At 45.4% G+C, this 22,682-nt stretch overlaps 1 protein-coding gene and 1 long non-coding RNA gene across 3 annotated transcripts in view; one reads left to right on the forward strand and one right to left on the reverse strand.

The window, feature by feature from the left end:
• Positions 1–1,407: 1,407 nt before the first annotated feature.
• SPTBN5 (spectrin beta, non-erythrocytic 5) overlaps positions 1,408–22,682 on the reverse strand; it is a 94,741-nt gene continuing 73,466 nt past the window's right edge. Inside the window, exons 53-68 of the mRNA XM_072623223.1 lie at positions 22,201–22,387; positions 21,130–21,342; positions 20,445–20,641; positions 19,806–20,010; positions 18,699–18,893; positions 16,928–17,083; positions 16,365–16,582; positions 15,173–15,362; positions 14,551–14,727; positions 13,224–13,328; positions 12,491–12,802; positions 12,121–12,198; positions 11,183–11,274; positions 7,696–7,775; positions 4,589–4,683; positions 1,408–3,551 (exon numbers count right to left, since the gene is read on the reverse strand). Coding sequence (XP_072479324.1) covers positions 3,225–3,551; positions 4,589–4,683; positions 7,696–7,775; positions 11,183–11,274; positions 12,121–12,198; positions 12,491–12,802; positions 13,224–13,328; positions 14,551–14,727; positions 15,173–15,362; positions 16,365–16,582; positions 16,928–17,083; positions 18,699–18,893; positions 19,806–20,010; positions 20,445–20,641; positions 21,130–21,342; positions 22,201–22,387 — 2,827 coding nt within the window. The 3' untranslated portion in view covers positions 1,408–3,224. The remainder of the gene's footprint in view (positions 3,552–4,588; positions 4,684–7,695; positions 7,776–11,182; positions 11,275–12,120; positions 12,199–12,490; positions 12,803–13,223; positions 13,329–14,550; positions 14,728–15,172; positions 15,363–16,364; positions 16,583–16,927; positions 17,084–18,698; positions 18,894–19,805; positions 20,011–20,444; positions 20,642–21,129; positions 21,343–22,200; positions 22,388–22,682) is intronic.
• Positions 14,573–21,705, forward strand: LOC140513490 (uncharacterized). 2 transcript variants are annotated; one of them, XR_011970207.1, is made up of 3 exons: positions 14,573–15,007; positions 17,965–18,107; positions 21,139–21,705. It is a non-coding gene; the product is annotated as an uncharacterized lncRNA (long non-coding RNA). The 2 variants fall into 2 exon arrangements; XR_011970206.1 differs by having other exon boundaries at positions 14,573–14,751.

Here is a 22,682-nt window from a genome sequence, read left to right on the forward strand (position 1 = left end):
GAATGAACCTCAAGTTCACTAGCTAGGAGCTGGTAGAATGAGTACCAAGATCCCTGTGGTCTCTGGTGGTCATTGTCAGCACCAAATGAGAAGGCGTATGAAACACTTGATCAGCTTTTATTAGCTTGGGATGGCGAAAAGGGTGCTGACCTTGAAGTCATGGGACCTCATCCAAATCCTGGCTTTCCTGTTCTACTACCTTTGGTGGCCACTTCTCTGGGCCCAGCTGCCTCATCTATAAAACAAAGGAATTGTACTAGATGATTGCTAAGGATCCTTTATCTCTAAGTCCTATGACATTATGGCTTGCAGTATCCAATGTTTTCCGTTTTTTGAAAGGGCATTTCATTAACAATCCAACAATCACACCAATGATTTCCTTCAGCAGCCTAGGATGCAGGACATCTGGGCCAAGTACCTGACCTCATTAATGGCAGGTAGGGACTCACCATAGCTCTTCCTTATAGGTTCCATGGGGTCACAGAGTCAAGGATGACCTAACAAGTAAACATCAGCAGCACTATGGTTTCTAATTTCTTCATAAAGAGTTTTGTTCTCTCCATCCCATTCTGAAAATAATTCTTCTTAGTAGAGAAAATAGAAACCAAAAGGGGAGTTGGCTAATTCTGCCTCCTTTCCATCATTTATCTCCCCATTCATGCCAAGTAGGGGGCTTATTCCTTCTTTGATCTTCCCCTTGCTTCCTTATTGCTAAAAGTTCCCTCCTTTATTATCTTTAGCATTTCCCCAAAGCACAGGTAGGGCTTTAATTTTCTTCTTACTTTTTCTTTTTCTGTAAATAGGATTTTATTTTTTCCCATTACATATAAAGATAATCTTCAACATTCGTTTTTTATAAGATTTTGAGTTTCAAATGTTTTTCTCCTTCCCTCCCTCCCATCCCCCTTTCCCAAGATGGCAAGCCATCTGATATAGGTTATACATGTGCCATCATGTAAACATATTTCCACATTAGTCATGTTGTAAAAGAACAACAAAATTTCCTCATACTATTGCCATTCTTTTATGTGTCTGTAGTTACTGGCCTGTGTTTCTATCTCTTGTATTTGTAGGTTTTAAATCTGAATTCATTGCTGCGCTCTCTATTAAGCCATGTAATCCTTGTTAAATACCTCCTTTTTTTCTTTTCAAAATACAACTGACATTTCATTCTTGGGAGCCTTTTGACCAACCTTCCCTTGTAATTGCCTTCCAACCTTGGATCCTCCCTAGACTCTCCCAGGACTGCTTTCCTAAGGTCCTACATGCACATCTGATGACCCTGGGAACGCCCCTCCTTATCTATCATCACAAACTAAGAGCTCACAGCCACTATCTCTCAAGGTTTCCTTCATCAGTGTTTCACTATTTCCCTGTTAGTCAGAACAAGAGCCAACAATATGGGAATTTATTTTGCTTGACTATGCATATTTATTACAAGGATTTTATTAAAAATTACAAAGGAGAGAGAATAAATAATTGTTAATTGAAAAAAATTTTTAAAGAAAAAGAACGCAGGGCCACACTAGCCACATGCCTTTCTTATTGTTTCCTGCATCTTTTGAAAGATGACATTATCAATGAGGTAAATCAAGAATTTACCAGTTGCTCTGCTTTTAGCAGAGAGAGTCTTCCAGCAGATAGCTGACTTGTTAAACATTTCTTGTCACCAATCTAACCTGCTTGCATGCTACCTTTGTAATCTGGGAGGATGCCATCAGCTGGCCTGGTAATGCTTAGTGTACCATGACAGTACCTTTGATTCACCTTCCTCCTTTGAGTCCTTTGTCCCTTTCCTTTCTCACTGGGATTTCCACACAGATGAGTGTCTTGATGTACAATGCTACCCCACTGACCTTTATGTCAAATCTGTTCTTTTGAATGAGGCATATCCTTCCATTACAATATCCCAGTCATGAATCGCATCCCTCATTAAGAATGAATGATCTCTGTGGATCAGATTTACTTCTCATGTTAGGCTCTCAAGTTCATGACACATACTTCATGCATGTGCATGACATCTGCCCCTCTTCCTCATTATTGTTTCCTGTGAATTCCTGAGTGCCTCTCCCCGTTCCCCCCAACTCTGTGTCATCTTGTTGCCTTCTTGAGAGTATCTGATTTGACTCCTCTGCCTGGACCCTTTTTTCCTCAGGTCCTCTCCTCTCACATAGATTCTTTCATTCTGTGTGTATTATTTCTAGCCAAAACCTGCCCTCCTTATATCTCATGTGTGTTGTGATGACATCTTGGACACCATCTTCTTAACCTGCTAGTCACTTTCGACATCCTCTCTTCTAAGGTCCCTACTTTCATGGGTAACAGTGATGAAAATACCAGCTGTGTCTCCAAATCCTTCAATCACCTGCTCCTCCAGGGCTTCACCCTCCCTGGAGATGCTTTCTAGCTGCTTCCTAGGGTAGCACTGGTTCCCATCCATATCTCCAAATGCTTTGAGATCTTCAGCCTCACTTTCTTCTACCTTTCCACTTCTTGACCCTCCTGTGCCCCTGAATTGGGTTTCCTTTGGGTTTTTCTCCCTTGTCTTCCACCTGGGTCTTTTTTCTTATTCTGTTAAGAGTCTCTTCCATCATCCCTGACCTTCTAGAAAGCTTTGTCTATTCCTGAATGATTCCCATGGTCAAACAGAGAAAAGAGTCAAAGAACCACTTCATTCCACTCAAGAAGGATCATCTGCACCAATCCTTTCATTCTTGTAGATGGAGAAATAGGTTTTAGAGACTTAGGTGAGACACCCAGGGCCACACAGGTCATTGGGTACTGATCGAGCCAGGACTAGAGTCTAGGCCTTCTGACTCCTAGCGCTCTTTCCATTTTAGGACTCACTGATCTAGAGCTGGAAGGGACCACAGAGGCCTTCTGGTCTAATGTCTCATTTTACAAAAAAGGAAACTGAGGCCCAGGGAGTTTAAGCAACTTTCCCAAGGTCATACAGATAATAAGTCACAAAGGCAGGATTTGAATTCAGATCCTAAGATCATCAGTCTAAAGGTGGAATCTAATCCAACCACCTCATTTTACAGGTAAGTAAACTGAGGCCCAGGGAGACTGTGACTTACCCAAGGTCACACAGGTAGTAAGCATCAGAAGCAGGATATGAATCCAGGTCCTTACGCTCCATGGCTCTTTCCACTGTACCACACTGCCTTAACTATGAGACCTGGACACAGCCCTGCCATGGACTGATTAAACCAAAAGAAGGGCTACAGAAGCAGCTTAATTGCAGGTGGAAACAGCCTTGTCACTTTCCTCATCCCTGCCCTGCTCTGTCTTGTTACACCATTTACAATCTGAGCCGCAGAACCTTGTGAGGATAAAGGGAGATATTTGTTTGGGTTTCTTAAAGTTTTGAGAAAATCTGTGGGGCTGGGGTGTAGGACTCTACTCTGGAGAACAGAGCACGATATCCTTCTCCTTCCTGCGTCCACTCCTTCTGAACCACAGTTCCTCCAGAATGTCTTTCTAGAACTACTGTTTTTCTCTCCGGCTGAGATTGGGAGCCCTCGCTGTCTCATCTGCAGTCCCGGGTCCTGTAGGAGAATAGGGAGTCTGGGTTCAACAAGGAGCAGGAGGATGATTGGTCTGGTGGCTTGGTTATTTTTTTCTCCCCCAAACTGATCCTTTTTAACTCTCTGGCCTTCTCTACAACTCCAGTCCTCCCCTTTATACAATTGTTGGGAACAGGCAAGTCTTCAGAAATGGCCAAGGTTATAACAACACCCCCCACCTCCACCACCATGGTGATAACAGTTAGCATTTACATGGCATTTTATGATATATGAAGTACCTTACAAATATCTTGTCTCCATAACAACCCTTGGACGTAGACACTACTGTTTTACAAATGAGGAAACTGAGGCAGATGGGTTAAATGCCTTGTCCAGGGTCTCTAAGCAAGTCAGAAGTCACTCTAGACCCCACGTCTTTCTGACTCCAGGTCTAAAACCTAACTTTACCATGAGGGCCCTATGACTCACTTGCTATGTCTCTGTAATGTTTTTTAAAAATGCTTGTTGACTGACTGTTCTATACACAGAGACAATGTGTCAGAGTGGAAACAACACTGGACTCGAAGTCCTGGATTTGACACATGCCTTGGACTCTTACAAGCTGCTGTGTGATCATGGGCAAGTCACCCACCTGTGGAAAGTGTGAAACCTGTGCATAGATTTGCACATCTGTAAAATCGAGCAACTAGATGAATCAGTGGATAGAGTGCCTGACCCTGAAGTCCAGAGGACCAGAGTTCAAAACAAGAGCTCAAACCAGCTCTTAACTGTGACAGAGAGATTGGGATTCCTTTCTTCCCTAAGTAGAAGGGACCAGAAAGTATGGGCCAGCCAAAGATGGAGGAGAGGTATAAAGCAGAGAGGAAAGTAGAGGCCAGATGTAGGAAAGGAGAGCAAATATGGTCTGTATAAGTAAAGGGGAAATTAGGAGAAGAGACTAACAATGTAAGGAGTAGGTTTGCCCAAATTAGATAGCCTCAGCTCCTGGCTTATTCTAGAAATGTTCTTTGGAAAATTATTCACTGGACATGGAAGGAGACATGTAGGATGCCCCTTACCAGTGACACGGGCAGGAACTGGTGGCCGCATGAAGTCTTGTATAGCTGTCTCTGAAAGTCCAGCCTTCCTCTGCAGCTTAAAGGAAGGCGTCCTCCTGTGAACATACAATATCCTTTCTCTCAGGGTGGGGCAGCAAACGGCTGATCTAGGACAGGGCATGTGTGTGATGAGAGACTGCACAGGCAGGACCTAGGGTAACCCAGGCAGCCTGTGACACAAAAACATCTGGCTGTCTCTCATGGTCCACATTGGCACAGGGGGAAACAGGGCAGTGCTGAGTTTGAGGGCTCAGAGTCCCAGGAAGAGCCCTGAGTACCAAGCTCTGTCTCCTAAGGTAGCTGAGGTCATCCAGAGACATGGAGCTCATCTCCTAAAAAGCTGATTAAGCTTAAAGAATATCATCTCTTCCACTAAGGAGAGCATGCCCTCCTTCCTCTGGTCTCCTACCTGGGTAGGATGGACTTGCTAGGCAGTTGCTCAGCAGGGTTCCCACTCAAAGAGCTGAGGGGTCTGGCTCTGGGTTCTAGGCTTAATCCTTGGGCCTCAGGAAGCACTAGGGGGCAAGATCAGATCGGAAGTCAGTCCCTGGTTCGGTGGTCTTCTCCAGAAAGGCCTCCCTTTCTCAGCTTCATGCTCTCCTCTGAGATCCAGAGTGTCTGGATGGAACTTTTCAAGCAATAATTATTAATTGACCCTTCCTGATGTGCCCAACACTGTGTCAAGGGCTGTGGGGTTTCTATGCTTTGCCATTAAAAGAGAAATTCTATGAAAGTCTGAGCTCAGGAGATTCAAACTAAAGGTGATTCTATAGGAACCAAGGCAGGAATTATCCTAGATCAAGGTTCTTAACCTGGGGTCCATAGACCCCCAAGGGGTCTGTAGATAGATGAAGGCACCTGCGAACTCAGATGGAGAAAAAAATACATCTTTATTTTCACTAAACTCTAATTGAAAATTTGAATTTCTTTCAATTATTTAAAAACATTATTCTGAGAAGAGATCCAATGACACCAAAAAGGTTTAAGAATCCCTGTCCTTAACTTGGAAATACAAACACAGGACATGAACAAACAGTTCTCAAGAGAAGAATTGCCAAGTACTCAAAGCCATATGAAAAAATGCTTCAAATCACTAATAATAAGATACATGCAAATCAAAACAACCTGGAGGTTTCACCGCACGCCCTGCAAATTGTCAAGTATGACAAAAAATAGCCACAGTCAATATTGGAGGGGTTGAAGAATACATTGTTGGTGGAGCTGTAAAATGGTACAGCCATTTTGGAAAGTACCTTGGAATTATACAAATAAAGTGACTAAAGGATCCATATCCTTTGAACCAGAAATTCCCTTCTCAAGGAAGCCACTGATAAGAAGAAAATCCCCCATATACTCCAAAATATATATAATAGCACTTCTTGTGATAATTAGGAATTGGAAACAAAGTAGATGCTCATTGACTGGGGGATGGCTAAACAAATCATGATACATGAATGTAATGGAAAATCACTGTCCTGTAAGAAATGATGTGTGATGAATACAGAGAACTGGAAAGATCTATATGAACTGATGCAGAATGAAGGAAGCACCCTGCCACAAACAATAGCTAGGACAATTGAATGGAAAGAAAAATCACATACCAAAAAAATCAAAAGTGAACCATGAAATTATAAAGATCCAGCAGGACTTGAATAAAGAGAGTTGAGAAGACACTCCCAACCCACTCCTTCATGGAGGAGGCAGAAGGTCTATGGGTGTTATCTGTGGTGCAAGTTTTGGGTCTTTTTCAGTATTGATCAGTTATGCTAATTTTTCTTCCTCTCCAAAAATATTTATCATATGGGATGGTTCTTTGTGGGAGGGGAGGAGAGGGATATCTCTCCTAGCTATGTAAAAAACAGAAAATAAAAATAAAAACATTTAAAAAAAAATCACCCCTGTTGTAGAGGGACTGAGGCTATGGGAGATTCTCAGAGGCAAAACCAAAACAACAAAAATAAAAACCCAAGAGATTTTCAGATGCAGCTGAAACAAGAAAGGGCAGAACCACATCTAGCTTGGGGCCATTGGGTCTTTGATTATCACGAGGCCAGTGGATGAGGTGAGAAGGAATCTCATAGACAGTGGTCCACACTCCTCCCCCACTAATGTTATTCTTGGGAAGAAAGTATGTCTCCTTCCTTTCCTGATGATAAGTCAACATCTCTTCCCCCATCTCCCCACAAGGGCCCTGTGACTGTAACTGTAACACTTTGCTTCTGGGACAGGCCACCAACACATGGCCACCCCCAACCAAGGTGGACTTTCTCAGACTGTCTGGGGACCTCTATCACTGGTAGACACCCAAGATTAGCAGTGATTACAGTGTACTATGAGGGTCTAGCAGGATCTCTGCCCTTCCCCACTCCCAATTGCTGGAATTCCCAATTACAGTTCTGGGAAAGGGAATTCCTAGAACCACTGCCAGAAGGACCTGAATGAAGAGATATGAGAAGGCACTCCCAACCAACCCCTTCATGGAGGAGACAGGAGGTCTATATGTGTTACACGTTACACAAGGTTTAGGACTTTTTCAACATTGATCAGTTGTGCTAATTTTTATTCCTCTCTAAAAAAATGTTATTTATCATATGAGATGGCTCTTTGTGGGGGTGGGGGAGGAGGGAGGAGGAGAGGGATACCTGACCTACAGAGAAAGTAGAAGCAAAAGTTCCCAGAGGATTATAAAAGATCAAAGTCTGGGGGAAGACCCCAGGAAATAGCTGTCATGTGATAGAAAGAGTAGAAGGCGAGTTGGGAGACCTAGGTTTTTGTCCCACATCTGCCATTAACGGTCACTGTGACCTGGGACAAGTTATTCAGCCTCTCTGGGGCTCACTCCCAAGCTCTTCCGTGGAATGGAGAGATACTCTTATCTCCGTCACAGGGTAATTATGAGGTTCAGAGAAGATAATGGAAGGAAAGGGGCTTTTAAAAAAAGGCGAAATTAAGTAAATAAAGTATGACACAAATATGAGTGATTAAGAGCTGGGCGGATTACAGGCAGTAAAACCTAGGGATGCAGATCGTCCCAGCTTCCTTTGCCCTGTCTTTCCCATGGAACCTACCAGCACGGCTGCTCAGGACGTGCAGAGAGAGACCAGCCTGTCCTTCTGGTGATGTTGGAAGCAGGATTTCAGAACTGTTACTGTGCCACGAACAGGGAGAGGATCAAACAATCAGAATGACATGATTATGGACTTTCAGAACCGGAAGGACCTTAGAGTATCACCTAGTAACCCAGTGATCCTTCAGTTGAGGTGCAAAAAGATGACAGAAGCAATCGGAAAAAACCCCTTCCTTGTACTATTACTTTACATCTAGTTAGCAATAAGAGCTCAAATCTGGCCTCAGCCACTTACTAGCTGTGTAACCCTGGACAGGTCATTTAACCCCATTTGCCTCAGTTTCCTCATCTGTAAAATGACCCAGAGAAGGAATGGCAAACCACTCCAGTGTCTTTGTCAAGAAAACCCCAAATGGGATCAGGAAAAAGCATCGAACAACAAAACTGGGTAGCGCCTTTGGAAAGGCAATTACGTTTTCAAATCCCAGAAAGTTCTATTTTTGTGGGGACATCCTTGACCATGTCAGAATTCAACTTTAGCACATGCAAAGACAAGATGCTTGTCTTTGTTTGTAATAGGGGGCTCTTGATTCACTAGCATCTGCTACTTGGCAAGAATTGCCGGAATTAAGATCAGTATCACTGGCATTGTAAAACTGTTCAGGGAATAGTCTGTGCTCAGAAATGAATTCTCTCTAAAACAAATATATTCTGTAGCTTCCTGATTTCCTGGATCCATTCTACTAGTTACAACTCATTTTCTAGCGCTGCTTCTTGCTTCAAAATACCAAGATCATCCATCAAAAAACACATGTAGATCAGCCAGCTGAATTGGGTCATTATAATGTTTTGCCGTTTCAATTAGCATGGGACTGGAAATGAGGGTACCATTGGATTCCTTTCACTAAAGTTGTGAGATCCTCAAAGGCTGGGGCTGTCTTGTGTCTTTATTTGTTCCCCCAGCGTAAAGATCAGATGAGATCTGATAATAGCTGTAAACATATGAACAATTATAAAGTCCTCTTGAATTAAAGCCCTCCATAACATGGTCCCAACCCATCTTCCCAAACTCTTTGTACATGGCTCCTCCTGCTGTGCTCTATGATTCAGATAAACAGGGCTTTTCTCTTCTCACATTCTCTGTCCTCTCTCTGTGTGTGCTTTTGCACTGTCTGTGCCCTATTCCTGAAATGCCCTTCCTCCTCACCTTTGGCTCACAGAATCCCTTTCCTTCAATGTTGCTCAAACTTCACCTTCTACATAAAGCCTTTCCTGATCTTCCAGCGGCTATAACCCTCCCTCCAAAACTGGTGGATAGAGCACTGGACCTGGATTCAAGAGGAACTGAGTTCAAATCTAACCTCAGACACTTCCTAGCTGTGTGACCCTGGGCAAGTCTCTTAACCCTGTTTGCCTCAGTGTCCTCACCTATAAAATGAACTGGAGAAGGAAATGGCAAACCACTTCAGTATCTCTGCCAAGAAAACCCCATGGACAGTATGGTCCATGGAAGGGTCACAAAGAATTGGATATGACTGAACAACAACAAATTTACAAGTACCTTGTAGTTACTTTGTATAATATGCTTATGTGTGTACCTGTCATTTTTCCCCAAAAGAATCTAAGTTCTTTGAGAGCAGAGATAATGTGGCACAGTGCCTGGCACATGGTGGACTCTTAATAAATACTTGGTGATTGTTTAGCTGGGGACTCTGAAACTTAGGCATCTGTCTCTGTGACTGTGGGGCTGTTTTGTAATCAGTCTGTGTGCTTCTGGTTTTCTTCCTTTTCTTCCTGGTGTCTGTTATCAGCTGTCACCACTTCTAATCTCTTAAACTGCAGCAGCTATTTCTAACATTCACCATCACTTCTGCTGTCTGCTGCCTCTTCTGTGTGCCCATTCTTTTCTGGCATCAAGGTAGTATGGTGGAGAGACAGAGAGCTGGACTTAGACTCAGGAGGTTGTTGAGTCATTTCAGTTTTGTTGTACTCTTCATGACCCCATTTGGGGTTTTCTTGGCAAAGATACTGGAGTGGTTTGCCATTTCCTTCTCCAACTCATTTTACAGATGAGAAAACTGAGGCAAACAGGGTTAAGTGACTTGTCCAGGGTCACAGAGCTAATAAGGGTCTGAGGCTAGATTTGAACTCAGGAAGATTAGTTTTCCTAACTCCAGCCTGGCATTTTGTGCACTGTGAGGCTGATGGGTTTGGGTGCCTGTGCTTGGACCCCACTTCTAAAATCACTTTTCTCCCTAACTTCAAAACACTGTCCCTGGCAGTTTCTCCCCTGCCTGAGGACAACATGCCCTAGCAAAACTGTTGTCTCTCTTTCTAACACAGTAGCCAGCTACACCTATAGAATTTATTACTTTGAACCAAGTGTGTACTGGCTGAACTGGCTATGTACCAGATCATAAAGAAATTTGCTACTCATTGACCAATCATATGTATCCTAGACTTAGCCATACGTATACTCCCTCACATTTATCTTGTCTAACAAGACATCGATGGGGGCAGCCTGGGAATTTCTCAATTAGCTCTGACCATTAGTTGACTAAGTGATATTTCAGGCCTAAAGCCACACCTCCCTGTAGTCCCACCTTGGGTTATTTCCCAATGAACTCTGGATAAAATACCTGCACAGTAGATACTAAAAGTGCATGATCCTTTAAGAACTAACCACTCCTTAACCACTCCCTAATCCCACCCTGAATCACCTAGTTAGCATATTTGGCACATATTATACTATAGTTTAACCTATATAAACTTTACCTGTACCCCTTTCAAATCACAGGTTCCCTAAGAACTTTTGCCCATTGAAAAGTGTAACACTAAATCTTAACCACCCTGACTTCAAGAATGCTTGAGTCCGTGAATTCATTCCAGATGGCCCTCCCCTGTACTCTGGTCTTTGGGGTGGAAGAGCCCCTAAATCCACCCCCGCCTTTTCCCAACCCTCTTCAGTGCTACCTAGCTGCCTGACTTCAAAATGGTGCCTCAGATACTAGTTATGTGACCTGGGCAAGTCATAGTACCTACTTCTCAGAGTTGTGAGGTTTAAATGAGATGACTTATACAATGGTCTTTGTAGACCTTAGAATGCTACAAAAGTACCAGTTGCTAATCATAATCATCACACTACTTTTCTTCTTTTGTCTTCTGTCTTTTCTTTCCCCAAAGTCCTAGGTTTTTACATGGAGTAGTATAAGTATTTCTAGGAAATGAAACTGCTTCTCTCCTGAGTGGCTAGCAAACCAAGCACAGGCAGGACATCATTTTTAACTGTTCCAATTTTCTTCTTTTCTTCCTTCCCACAGTCATTTTATGGGAACATCTTAGCCATCAGAACCTCTTTTCTCTTACTACCAAAGAAGTAACCATTCCAGAGTGAGCTGTATTGAGTATCTCTGCATTCCAGAAGCCAGGTATCTGGTTATTTCTTATGTCCTGGATATATCTTTCCCCAAGGCCCAAGGGGCTCTCACCTCAAGTAGAAAGTGGCCTCCCTTTCAAGGCAGCCACTCGGCTTTCTGCACTGGGCTCCTGCAAGGTTGTGGGGGGCCAAGGAAGCAACCTCCTGAGAAAAGGCAAAAAGTAGATCTCCACACTGACCCCTCTTGTCTTTTCTGCCATTTCTCAGCTTTTCCTCACCTTTGAACCCTCTCCCCTCTTTGGGCTCTCCTCAGTCACCCACTCCACCTTTCCCCCTTCCTTCCCTAATCTTCTGGGCTTTGCCCCATATACCACAAGTAATTTTCTCTTCTCTGGGTTCAGCCTCAGTAGGTCCCATTGCAATGCCCCATCATTCTTCTTCCAGGGATTCCCACCCAACTGCAGAGACAAACCATGGGCATTGGGAGTGGTTTTCCTCCCCTTCCTCCTCCTTTCTTCCTCCCCCCCCCCCCCCCCCCCCCCCCGCCCTTGACTTTCTCTTCCTTCTCAAGCAACTGTATAGTGATTTAAGGAACAGATATCTTTGGGGCTTCTTCAGTATGGCAGGGAAAAGGGATGACTGTCAACCGAAGGCAGAACCTTCCTTCCCTAGGATTCTGAAGAACCCAGGGCAAGGGTGGGAAACCTGAGGCCTTGAGGCCACATGTGACCCTCTAAGATTTTAAGTCCTGCCCTTTGACTGAGAGGGTCACACTTGAGGACCTAGATGGCTACATGGGGCCTTGAGGCCACAGGTTCCCCACCCCTGGTTTAGGGGCTCTGTTGCTCCTTACAGCACCTATGGATTATGGCTGGGAACCAGTCCTGCAGAAGCAGTAGCATCCTGGTGGGGGTGGGGTCCCCCAACAGAAGTGGCTTATATACACCCAGACCACAGAAAGTCATTTCCCAACCCTCCATTCAACCTGAGGACTTCAAGGAATCTAGTCCTACTGCTGTGGGAGGAGAGAAGAATAAAGACAGGACTCACCTGTCTCCCTGAAGGCCGGAACTGTTGTTTTTCCTTCAGTTTTTTTAACCCTTCCAGGGCTGGAGGATCCTTTAGACCCTGAAAGCCAAGGACCCCCATGGTGAGAAATGAGAGGTTGGAACTCCAGATCTGGGGTCAACCTTTCTATTGGTAAGCCCAGCATTTAGCACATAGTAGGCACTTAATGAATGCTTTATTCACACATTCACTCATTCACTCACAGAAGTGAAGTCATGCAGGAGTAAATAGCCAAGTTGGGATTCAAACTCATTTCCTCTGACTCCAAATCCATTGTTTTTTTCAATACATCACATCGCTCACTCACTGTCCCAGTGTCTCCCAAATCCCAGGTCCCCTGGTCATTACTCACTAATATGGTGCCAGGGGATAGGAAGGAAGCAGAACTGGTCTCCCTTGTCCCCAAGGGTTGCTCCCCACTTGACTCCCTCTGTTGCAGGGGGACATTCTGCTTGACTATTTGCAATGGGGAGAAGATGGTGGTGAAAGGAGGCCAGGGCTGGAAGGGAATCCTTTTCTGCAGGTTTCTCCTATCAGCCAATTTTGCTTCTGCCCCCAGGCGTTCCAGGGTCCTCTTCTTGAGGGATGGGATTCGTCTACTCTTTTCCATGGTCTTGGACCTTAAGTCTTCTACTTCGACCTGCTCCAGCAGCTTCTGGTCAATCTGTGGGCTCAGCACAGAGGCTGGGGTAAGACTAGGCCACTGACCTGTGGGATCTGAGCTGATAGTCTATCCATGTCTCCTTCCTTTCTCAAACTTCTTCCAAACCCAGTCCTCCAAAGAACTCCTGATTCTCTGAGGTTCTGATCTTGCCCCTGATATCAGGAAGTTTCCCCCTCCCTGTCTCCCACCCCTTTACAATAGCACTTCATTCAATAAACACTGATTAGATATAGGGGCAGTACCAGATGGGAATGGGAACTGAAGGGGGAAAGGTTAAAAAAAAAGAGGAAAGGGCTTGGAAGGATTCTGAGTCACAATATGATACCAAGAAGATAGCTCCCCGCTCCCTCCCACTTGTAACTAGAGTATCTCATTCTGCCTTGGACCCTTGTTTTCTCCTTTCCACCCCTTGCCCCCATGCCTCAGTCTTCCTCTGCAGCTGGCCAAACTTCTCTTCCTGAGATGCCAGTGTCTTCTCAAGGTCCTGGTGCTTTCTGAGTAGCTCTTCTACATCAGACACCGAGCTCTGGAAAGAAGCAGGGCTGAAATGAGACCCAGACTTTGTGCCAGCCTCCATCTTCCCAGCCTTGTCTAGATTGCAAGTTCCTTGAGAGCAGCTATTGTCTTTTGTCTCTTTTTGTATCCCCAGCACCTAGCATGGTGCCTGGCACACAGCAGGCACTTAATAAATTAATTGTTCCTGTTACTTTTCTTTACACACTCTGTGTTCTGGACAAACGGGTTCCCCAAACTTGCTATTTTCCACCTTCACTAGTTTGCCCAGGCTGATCCAGGGGCTTGGAATTCCCAAGTCTGCTCCTCATCTTCTTTCAAGGCTCAACACAAGTGCCACCTCTTACATGAAGCCACCCTTGATCTAACCTCCAAGGCATAAAATGTTCTCTTCCCTTTTCAGCTTTTCCTAGCACTTTATGATCTTTCCTAGTTTCCATCATGTTCTACAGATTATACATACATACACACATGTCATAGGCTCCGTTCCCATACTATAAGCTCTGCATTATTTTTCATTCTTGTGTTCCCGGTACCCATCATTGTACCAGCATACAACATTCCATATCCCACCTCCATACCTTTTTACAAGCTGTGACGCATGCCTGGAATGTACTCCCTCTTTTACCACTACCCCTTAGGATCTCTGGTTTCCTTCAGATCTTAACTAAGTGTTCCCTCCTACATGGAACCTTTTCCCCATCCCCCAGGGCTTTTGCCTCCCCCACCTGCTCCAAATATTTTGTATTTATCCTATACCACACTTATATTTATATATGACCTCAATACCCTACCCCCCTATAGAATATAAACTACTTGAGAACAGAGATTGTTTCACTTTCGTCTTTGTATCTCAGTGCCTAGCACATAGTAGGTGCTTTTAAAAAATAAGAAAAGATGAGGGGCATATTTAATTGGATAAGCAACAAAAGGTGAGAACTGGACAAATGATACAGTCTAAAATCGACTTTACAGAGAAGTAGTCTTTTAAGAGAATTTTTATCCTTGGCCCTTTTTTTATTTTGAAAGGAGCAAAAGTGTTGCCTTTTACATAAGAGACAAAATAAATATTTATTGAATTATTTTGTTGAATCAAATTCCTTGACTGGTGGCCTGTCTTTACTTGCCTCCTCATCAGTCCTGTTTGGGCAGAGGCTCCAGCACTTACCAGTGAGTTAGAGAAGCTGGGCCCCAAGGGAAGCAGGAGAGGGCTGGGGGACAGGAGGCTGACTCACCCCAACGTTGGGGTCCAGGAGGAGGCCCTCTCTTGAGCTCAGCCAAGCGTCAGCCTTTTCTAGCTCCTGTCGGAGCATCTGCAGCTCCCAGTTCTCCTTGTACAGCTCGTGACGACGTGCCCACTTTTCCTGCAGTTCCTGCAGCTGGTCTCCTAGTTCCTGGAGCCACTCCTTCACCTGGATGATGAGGAGGATGATAAGGTTTGCAAAGTGTTATCTCATCCGAGCCTTATAGTAACCCTATGAGGCAGATGGTGTTATTTACCTCCATTCTTCAGATGGGGAAACTGAGGCACAGAGTGGTTAAGTGATTTGGACAAGGTAACCCCACTACTAAGTGTATGGGACAGGATTTGAGCTCAAGTCTTTATGATGCCAAGCCCGATGTCCTATCTACTCTGCCACCAAGATGCTTCAGAAGACAGAGGACGGGTCCAGGTTGGCCAGATGGTGCAAGGTTAGATCATCCATAAGAGAGAAGCCTTGGGTTCAGAGCTTCTCCCACACTCTGAGCTCCCATTTTTCCACATTCTCTCTCCTAGATTTCCTTCTCCTTTCTGGGGCTCCCTCCCAAAGCTATCCTGTCCTTGGCTCCTGCTCCTACCTGTTCTCCTCCACTGACCTCTTGGGCCATAAAATGTCCACTGTCTACCAGCTGCTCTCCTTCTCGCTGGGCATCCTGCACCAGAAGCTGGTGTTCCTCAATGTCCTGCTGGAGCCTTTCATGCTGTAGTAACTGTTGTTCTGCCCTGGTTACGTCCCCAGACGGTTCTTCCAATGTTACCAGCCTCTGCATCTCTTGGGTCAAGCCTCTGTGGGACAGACAGACTTGGGTCAGATTGGGAGGAATAGGAGACTTCGATCCTGGAGAACGCACAAGGGGGTCATCATCACAAGGGCATACTATCTTGTCCTCTTCCCCAAAGGAGATAGTGTGGTCCTGGAAAGACCACTGGCTCTGGAGTCAGAGAACCTGGGTTCAAATCCTAACCCTGATGCTTATTATCTGTATAACCTTGGGCAAGTACTTTACTTCTCTGGGCCTCAGTTTCCTCATCTGTATAAATGAAGTCTGGGTTAAATTAGTGGCCTCTTGGGTCCTTAAGAGCTATAATCATCAAGTAGATGTAAGTGTGAAAAACAAAATGAGCTGTACGTTTGGTGAGAGCAAAGGACCACCAACGGATATCTCCTGTGGGCCACATTTGGAGAAAGTGAGGAAAGCCCCTCGGCACTGTTGGGTCTAGCAGGGTCTAGCTAGAGCCAGGCTCCTGAGAACCGACTGTGAGCGTTTACACCTAGGAAATCTGCAAACTCCACAAATCAGGCTTCAATTTATTGTTCTCTTGATTGTCCAGACCTAAGAAAGTGGTGGAGAAATGTTAAAAATATCTTTCAGCCTTTGTTTGAAGACCACCAGTGGGGAGGAACTTACCGCCTTTATTTTTCTTGGCATCAAGCTTAAATTGGGCTCTTTGCGACTTCTATCCAGTGTTCCTAGGTCTCCTACCCTTGGGGCCTGATTCCTCTCACATCTGACAGCCCTTCTGTTAGGTCCCTGCAGTTTTCTCTTTTCCAGCTGCTTCAGCCAACTTCTAGAGGGCATGAACTCAAAGCCCTTCACCATGCTGATTGCCTTCCTCAGCATGTTCTCCAACTGATCTAAGTCTCCTTCCCAGGATGTCTCCCCCACTCCATACCCCACCCAGACCAATGGGGTCTGACCAGGTCAGAGCACAGCAGGCCAGCCTGTGGCAGGCTCCAGACAAGCCCCTATGAAGGATGGGGAGCAACTAGGCCTGGGCCCCACTCACAGCAGCTCTCTACAGCGGCTTATGAAGATGTGGCCATGTTCAGCTTGTCGCAGCCACTGCCCTCGATTCTGGGCCTTTTTGTCCAGTGCACCCCAGGATTCCTGCACCTCTGCCAATCTCTCGGCCAGGCTTTCCTGAACGGCTGGGTACAGCCGGCCCAGCCAGCCAGCTTCAGCCCGAACCCGGCCCACTTCCTTCTCCATGGCTGCCAGCTCCCGCTGCAACCAAAGCACATCAGTGAACCACACTCCCCTGGGATTTGTGCTCCCTGGCCTGGGGACCTCCTGCCCTTCATCCCCTCTCTCTCTCTCCCCTCTCTCTTCTCTCTCTTCTCCTCTCTTTTCCCCTCTCATTTACACTCCCTCTCTTTCTCCCATTTTTCCATATCCTCACCCCTAGACTCCTCCCTCTCTCTCCTCTTTCTCTCTGTCTCTTTCTCAGTCTCTCTATCTCTGTCTCTCCCTTAGATCTAGTTACAGAGCCCAGAAGGTTGTGCTAACTCAGGCCTGTGGGAAGGAGAATCTGCTGTCCGGCTCTCCCAGATCAAAGGCACCCTCACCTACCTCCAGGTTCCTCTGCTGTCGCTGAAGGGCCTGCACAGATGACAAATTGTGGCCCTGGTCCCCTTGACCCAGCACAGTGGTCTTTTCCTGTATCCAGCTCCATAACTCAGCTGCTGCCTGATCAAAACTGTGGACCTCTCTGGCAGCAGCCAGGTTCTGGGAAGACAATAAATAAATATACTTCAGTATCTTTACTGCTTTCCTTCTCCTGCTCATTTTACAGATGAGAAAACGGAGGCAAACAGGATTAAGTGACTTGCCCAGGGTCATACAACTAGGAAGTGTCTAAGGCCAGATTTGAATTCAGGTCTTTCTGATTTTAGGCATGGCACCTATCCACTGTACCATTTGAGCCTCACCTATACGGTGGTTCCATTAGTATAACCATTTTACGGGTGAGGAAACTGAGGCTCAGAGTGGATAAATGGCTTGACCAGGATCATGTCACTGGTATTTCATGCAGGATTTGCATCTACGTATTTCTGACTCCAAATACAACAAACTACTCCACTTCCTCTCCTGTATGTATCACCAATGCCTTGCCCGTCACAGACACTTAACAAAGAAATGTTTGTTGGATGGAATTATAGGATGTAGAGCTGAAAACACTGTAGCGGCCATCTGGTCCAAAGCCCTTATTTTACACATAGGGAAATTTAGGCCTGGTAAGGTGAAGGGATTCATTCAGGGTTACAGGGTCTTAGCTCTCTGGGAAAAAAATGTATGCAGGTCACACTTAAGCTTAACGCGTATTAGCATTTTCTCCATCCCTTTCTTGAATCTAGACCAGTAGTATCAAACTCAAATAGAAATAGATAGGGCAGCATATTGACTTAGAAAATCACAGATTAGCATTATCTATGCTTTATTCTATTTTTATTTATTTTGCTAAAAATTTCCCAGTTACATTTTAATTTGATTAGGGGGCAACTAGTGAGTTTTACAGGGCATGCAGCTGCTACCTCAACTTGGACACTTCTGATCTAGACAAGGAGCAAAACAATATAGTCCTCATTTGTAATTTTTGTTTATTTCAGAGGGAAATGCTCATGCTGAAAATGTAATAGTCATCTCTGGTATGAGCTGGTTCCAGAACACCACTGATCAGTCTCTTTCACATTGTCATGGATGGTTACAGCACCCATCCCACAGATGCTAATGGGATGGACTGAAGGGTTTGGTGAGTACTTAAAAAAAAAGTGGGATAAAGCTTGAATTTCACAGCGGGAGTCGGTCAAAGGGAGCGCATTTTTCATGGATGAAAAGGCCATGGTCAGTCCTAAACTGGGGGAGGGCCTGTTTGGTAGGGGCATCCCCCACTCCAGATCTGGTGGAATCTGGGACTTCCCTCTCCAGCTTAAGCTCCAGAATCCTTTTAGGGGCTGACAAACAATTGACCTCACTCTCAAGGTGGCATATCATTAATAACCAACAGTACACCGAGGAGCCAGAGCATAGGAGGACTGGGCCACAGGACTGATGATAGTAATAGCCAACACTGACATAATTTAAAGTTTGCGAAGTCCTTTACTTGTTCACTGTCCTTTGGTCTTCACAACAACCCTGTGAAATAGATGCTATTTTTTTTTAACCTGTTTTATAGATAGGAAAACTGAGACAAATAGAGATTTTTTTTTTAAAGTGACTTGCCCAAGGTCACACAGCTAGCAAGTGTCTGAGACTGGATTTTCACTCAGATCTTCCTTCTCACCTAGCCTTCTACCACGCATGGCCCATCTGCCCCTCCCGGGCAGGTCTGTTTGGCTTGTACCTCTGTGCGGGTCCTCATTGCTTTGTTCAACTGTTCCCAGGAGTCCTCGATGCGGCTCCTTTGAGCTTGGATCTTGGGGTAGCACCTGGGGGCTGCCTGTTCCAGGTTGCCAGCCAACTCGCGAAACCCCTGAATCTTGGGTGGCCCCAGCGTCTGCACTTCTTTTTGGAAAGCGTGGAACTTCTCTTCCAGTACCTGTAAGGGTGGGACCCAGAATTCCAGCTGCCAACCCTTTACCTTAGCCCTGCCTAGAACGTACTCCCTCCTCCCCTCTGCCTCTTAGAACCTCTGGTTTCCTTTCAGGCTTAGTCCAAGGTTTAATGTTACCTTGGACATTAAACTCTTAATCTCTACAGTTGAACTCCTGGAGAGCAGGGACTGTCTTTTACATACAGTAGGCGCTGAATAAATGTTTGTTGACTGGCTTGTCATCTAGTGTAATCCCTCTACTTCATAGATGATGAAACTGGGACCCAGAGAGGTAGTAACTTATCTGATCTGGGATATGAACTCTGGTTTCAAGTACCCTCACGTCACACATCACCTGTATCTGTTTTGCTTCTACATATATGTAATCCGTATCAAATGGTTTACCATCATAAGGAGGGGGGAGGAAGAAAATGTGGAACTCAAAATTTTATTAAAAAATGAATATTAAAAATTGTCTTTACATGTAATTGAAAAAATTAAATACCATTTAAAAAAATTTTTAAATGTGTTTTGCATATAGTCTATTTAAGAACGTTTCCCTGGCTGGATTGCCAGATCCCCAAGCAAGGGCTGTTTACTTTTGTCTAGCACCAAGCCTGGCCTTAAAGATATATTTCAAGATTGAATGATCCTATGATCGATTGAGGGAAAGACATCCTCCCTACCCCAGGGTATTCCCACTGTACTTGCAGGCCAGGGCATGGGAGAATCTTGGCTGGGCCTGCCCATCCCTTCGTTAATTAATCAGCCCTGTCCCTAGAACACACAACATGCAGAGCCCAGGAATTCCCTCCCACATCCTGGGGTCCTTTCCTACCTCATGACTTCCTTTCTTATCATACAGTCACCCTCCCCTTTTCATCTCTCATGGGGATAAGACTTTGTCACAGAAGTCACCTTGACATCCTCCAGGTCCTGCCCATAGTCTTGGGACTCAGCCGTGGCCCGTTTGCCTGACAACCAGGTATCCAGAAGCTGGGCCTCCCGCGCCAGTTGAAAAAGGGACTGCTGTTCTTGTAGGCTTTGCCCCTGGCTCTTGGCCTTTTGCAGTAACCCCTTATGGGTCTCCCTCAGAGTTTGTAGATGGGTCAGTGCCTTAAGGCTAGGAATAAGAAGAGGGTCATCTTGAAGATGGAAGCCTTTCTTTTTTTGTTTTGTGGACAAAATTGGAGTTAAGTGACTTGCCCAGGGTCACGCAGCTAGTAAGTATCTGAGGTTGAATTTGGACTCAGGTCCTCCTGACTCCAGGGCCGGTGCTCTATCTACTGGACCACTTAGCTGCCCCTAGCATCCTTCCTTTAATACTTACTTCGGATGCTTACTACTCATGTGATTTTGGGTTTCTGAGTCCCTAGGACTCAGTTTCTTAATTTGTAAAATGAAAAATTCATTGGACTAAATGACCGCTAAGCCCTTTCAGGTTCTCAGGTTCTGATCCTACAATTCTATGATGACCCCTGCTGGTTGGGTCCGATTTCTTAGCCATCTCCTTGAGTTATATTTACTCACCCTTCTCCTCTCTGCTATCTTGCTTACCTCTCTGGGTTGGGTCTGCCCTCTAGGTGGGCTCCAGTCTCCTGCAGCTTCTCAAGCCGAGTGTGGAATCCTTCCAGGTCCTTCCTTGTGGCCTCCAGCCTCTGCAGCATGGCCCTGGTGGTCTCCTCATTCTGCCCCGGCTCTTCATTTTCCAGGAGCAGGCCTCGTTCTGACAGCCAGGATTCTGCCTCTAGGAGCTGGAGAGTAATTCAGTGAGATTAGATCATCACCCCATCCCTCTCCTGAAGTTTGCTCTTAGGGATTTCTGCCAGAGGATTCAAAGGGAGAAAAGGAATAGATATATCCTCATTTCTGAGGAGGGGAGCCAGGTGTGCAGTGAATAAAATACTGGGCGTGGAACTCATCTTTCTGAGTTCAAATCTGGTATCAGACACTTCCTAGCTATGTGACCCTGGGTAAGTTACTTAATCCTGTTTGTCTCAGTTTCCTTATCTGTAAAATGAACTAGAGAAAGAAATGGCCAAACCACTGCTCAGAAAAACCCAAATGGGGTCAGGTCACAACTGAACAACAATTAAATCTTTGGTAAACATGCCAAGGAGTTGTAAAGGAGGGCTCCTGAGTAAATGAGGGGGTTAGTGTTCCCTTCTGGTTCTAAACTTATGATCCTATAACCTAATGTGCTTTATCTCCAACTACTGGGTTCATCCTAGTTCCTTCTCACCTCTGTCAGAAATTGCTGGGCATCATGGACTTGCTGAAGCCTCCATCGTCTCTGCTCTGCTTCACCCCGAAGTCTGCCCATGGCAGTTTTCAGCTGCTGAAGACGGGCAGTCACCTCTCTGGCAGCAAAATGCCCCCCCTGAACCAGCTTGTGACCTGTGTCCAGGACCACCTGAGCCAGAGCCTCATGGCTGCTGATCTCATCTTCCAGGTTCTGAAAGTTCAAAAGAAAGTGACGCTAGAGGTCCATGAACCCTCATAACTCCCCAACATATAAAAGCACCCACAGATATGTCCCCAACACTTTGTCACACCCAAACAGAGATGTTAAGAATTCCTCATCCTATTCCATTAGAGGCAGCATGGCATGGTTGACAGAAAGCTGACCATGAAATAAGGAAGACCTGTGTTCAAATGCTACTTCTGAAAGCAGAGTTGTGCCACCTTGGGCACATCACTTAACCTTTTAGTGCTCTAAGCAACTGTGACTATGACCTACAGAGAAGGTGTCAACCTACATCGATAAAGGGAGTTTCCTCACCCGGGAGTTCCCTCTACCAATAAAATTACAGCTCCAGTCTCTGTCTCATATTGCTCCCCCTTAGTACTAGCATGAGAGATAAGATGGTATAATAGAAAGAGTTTGGATTTATAGAAACTTAGACTTGAATCCTGGGTCTCCAACGCTACCATTGGCAGTGGGATGGGGTGATATAAGTGTGAAGAAAGGTGATAGCAGAAGAGGTGGGTGGGTCAATCAAATTCAACAAACATTCTTTAAGCCCCTACTCCCTATGTGCCAGATACTGGGGAAGAAAAGACAAAATGAAAACATTCCCTGCCCTCAAGGAGCTTACATCCTACTGATGACCTTGGGCAACTCAGCCTCTCTGGGTCCCAGTTTTTCCATCTATTAAAAGAGACCTGGACTGATCTTTATAACCCCTTCAGGCCCTAAATCTAGGATGCTGTGAACTCACCCTAGAGTTTGAACCTAGCTCTGGAGATCAAATAACACCCCCATCCTTTCCCACACACATACTCTTCATGCCCCAGAGACATTGTGGCCTACCTGGTGCTTCTGTTGGAGCTGCTGAATAGCACTCAAGGTCTGTCCATAATCTTGGGCTGTAGCCAAGGGCAGCTTCTCCTGCACCCAAGTCAGCTCATCCTCTACATCCTGGAAGAACTGGTATAGAAGGCTCTTGGCCTCCAGGGACCCCTGGCGCTCCTGGAGGGGCTCTCTCAGGTTTGTGTACCTGGCATGGGACAGTCACCAAGGGTAGTGGGGGTGAGGAAAGGAGAGATAGCAGAAGAGCTGCAAGGTTGGAAAAAGAAACACTCAAAGTCAACCTGCCTCAAAAATCATCCTCCACAAATTCTTGGGAACTTCCCTATTTTTCTCAAGGGTGCTACCAACCTTCCAGTTCCCTGGGCTTGAAACTTTGGTGTATCATCCTCAAACTCTTCACTCACAGTCACCACATGTACACCATTATTATTTCACCTTCACAATACCTCTTGGCATGCTTTCCCACCACTCACATAACCATT

This window comes from Notamacropus eugenii, chromosome 7 (genome assembly GCF_028372415.1).
Source record: "Notamacropus eugenii isolate mMacEug1 chromosome 7, mMacEug1.pri_v2, whole genome shotgun sequence".
NCBI classification, from domain to species: Eukaryota; Metazoa; Chordata; class Mammalia; order Diprotodontia; family Macropodidae; genus Notamacropus; species Notamacropus eugenii.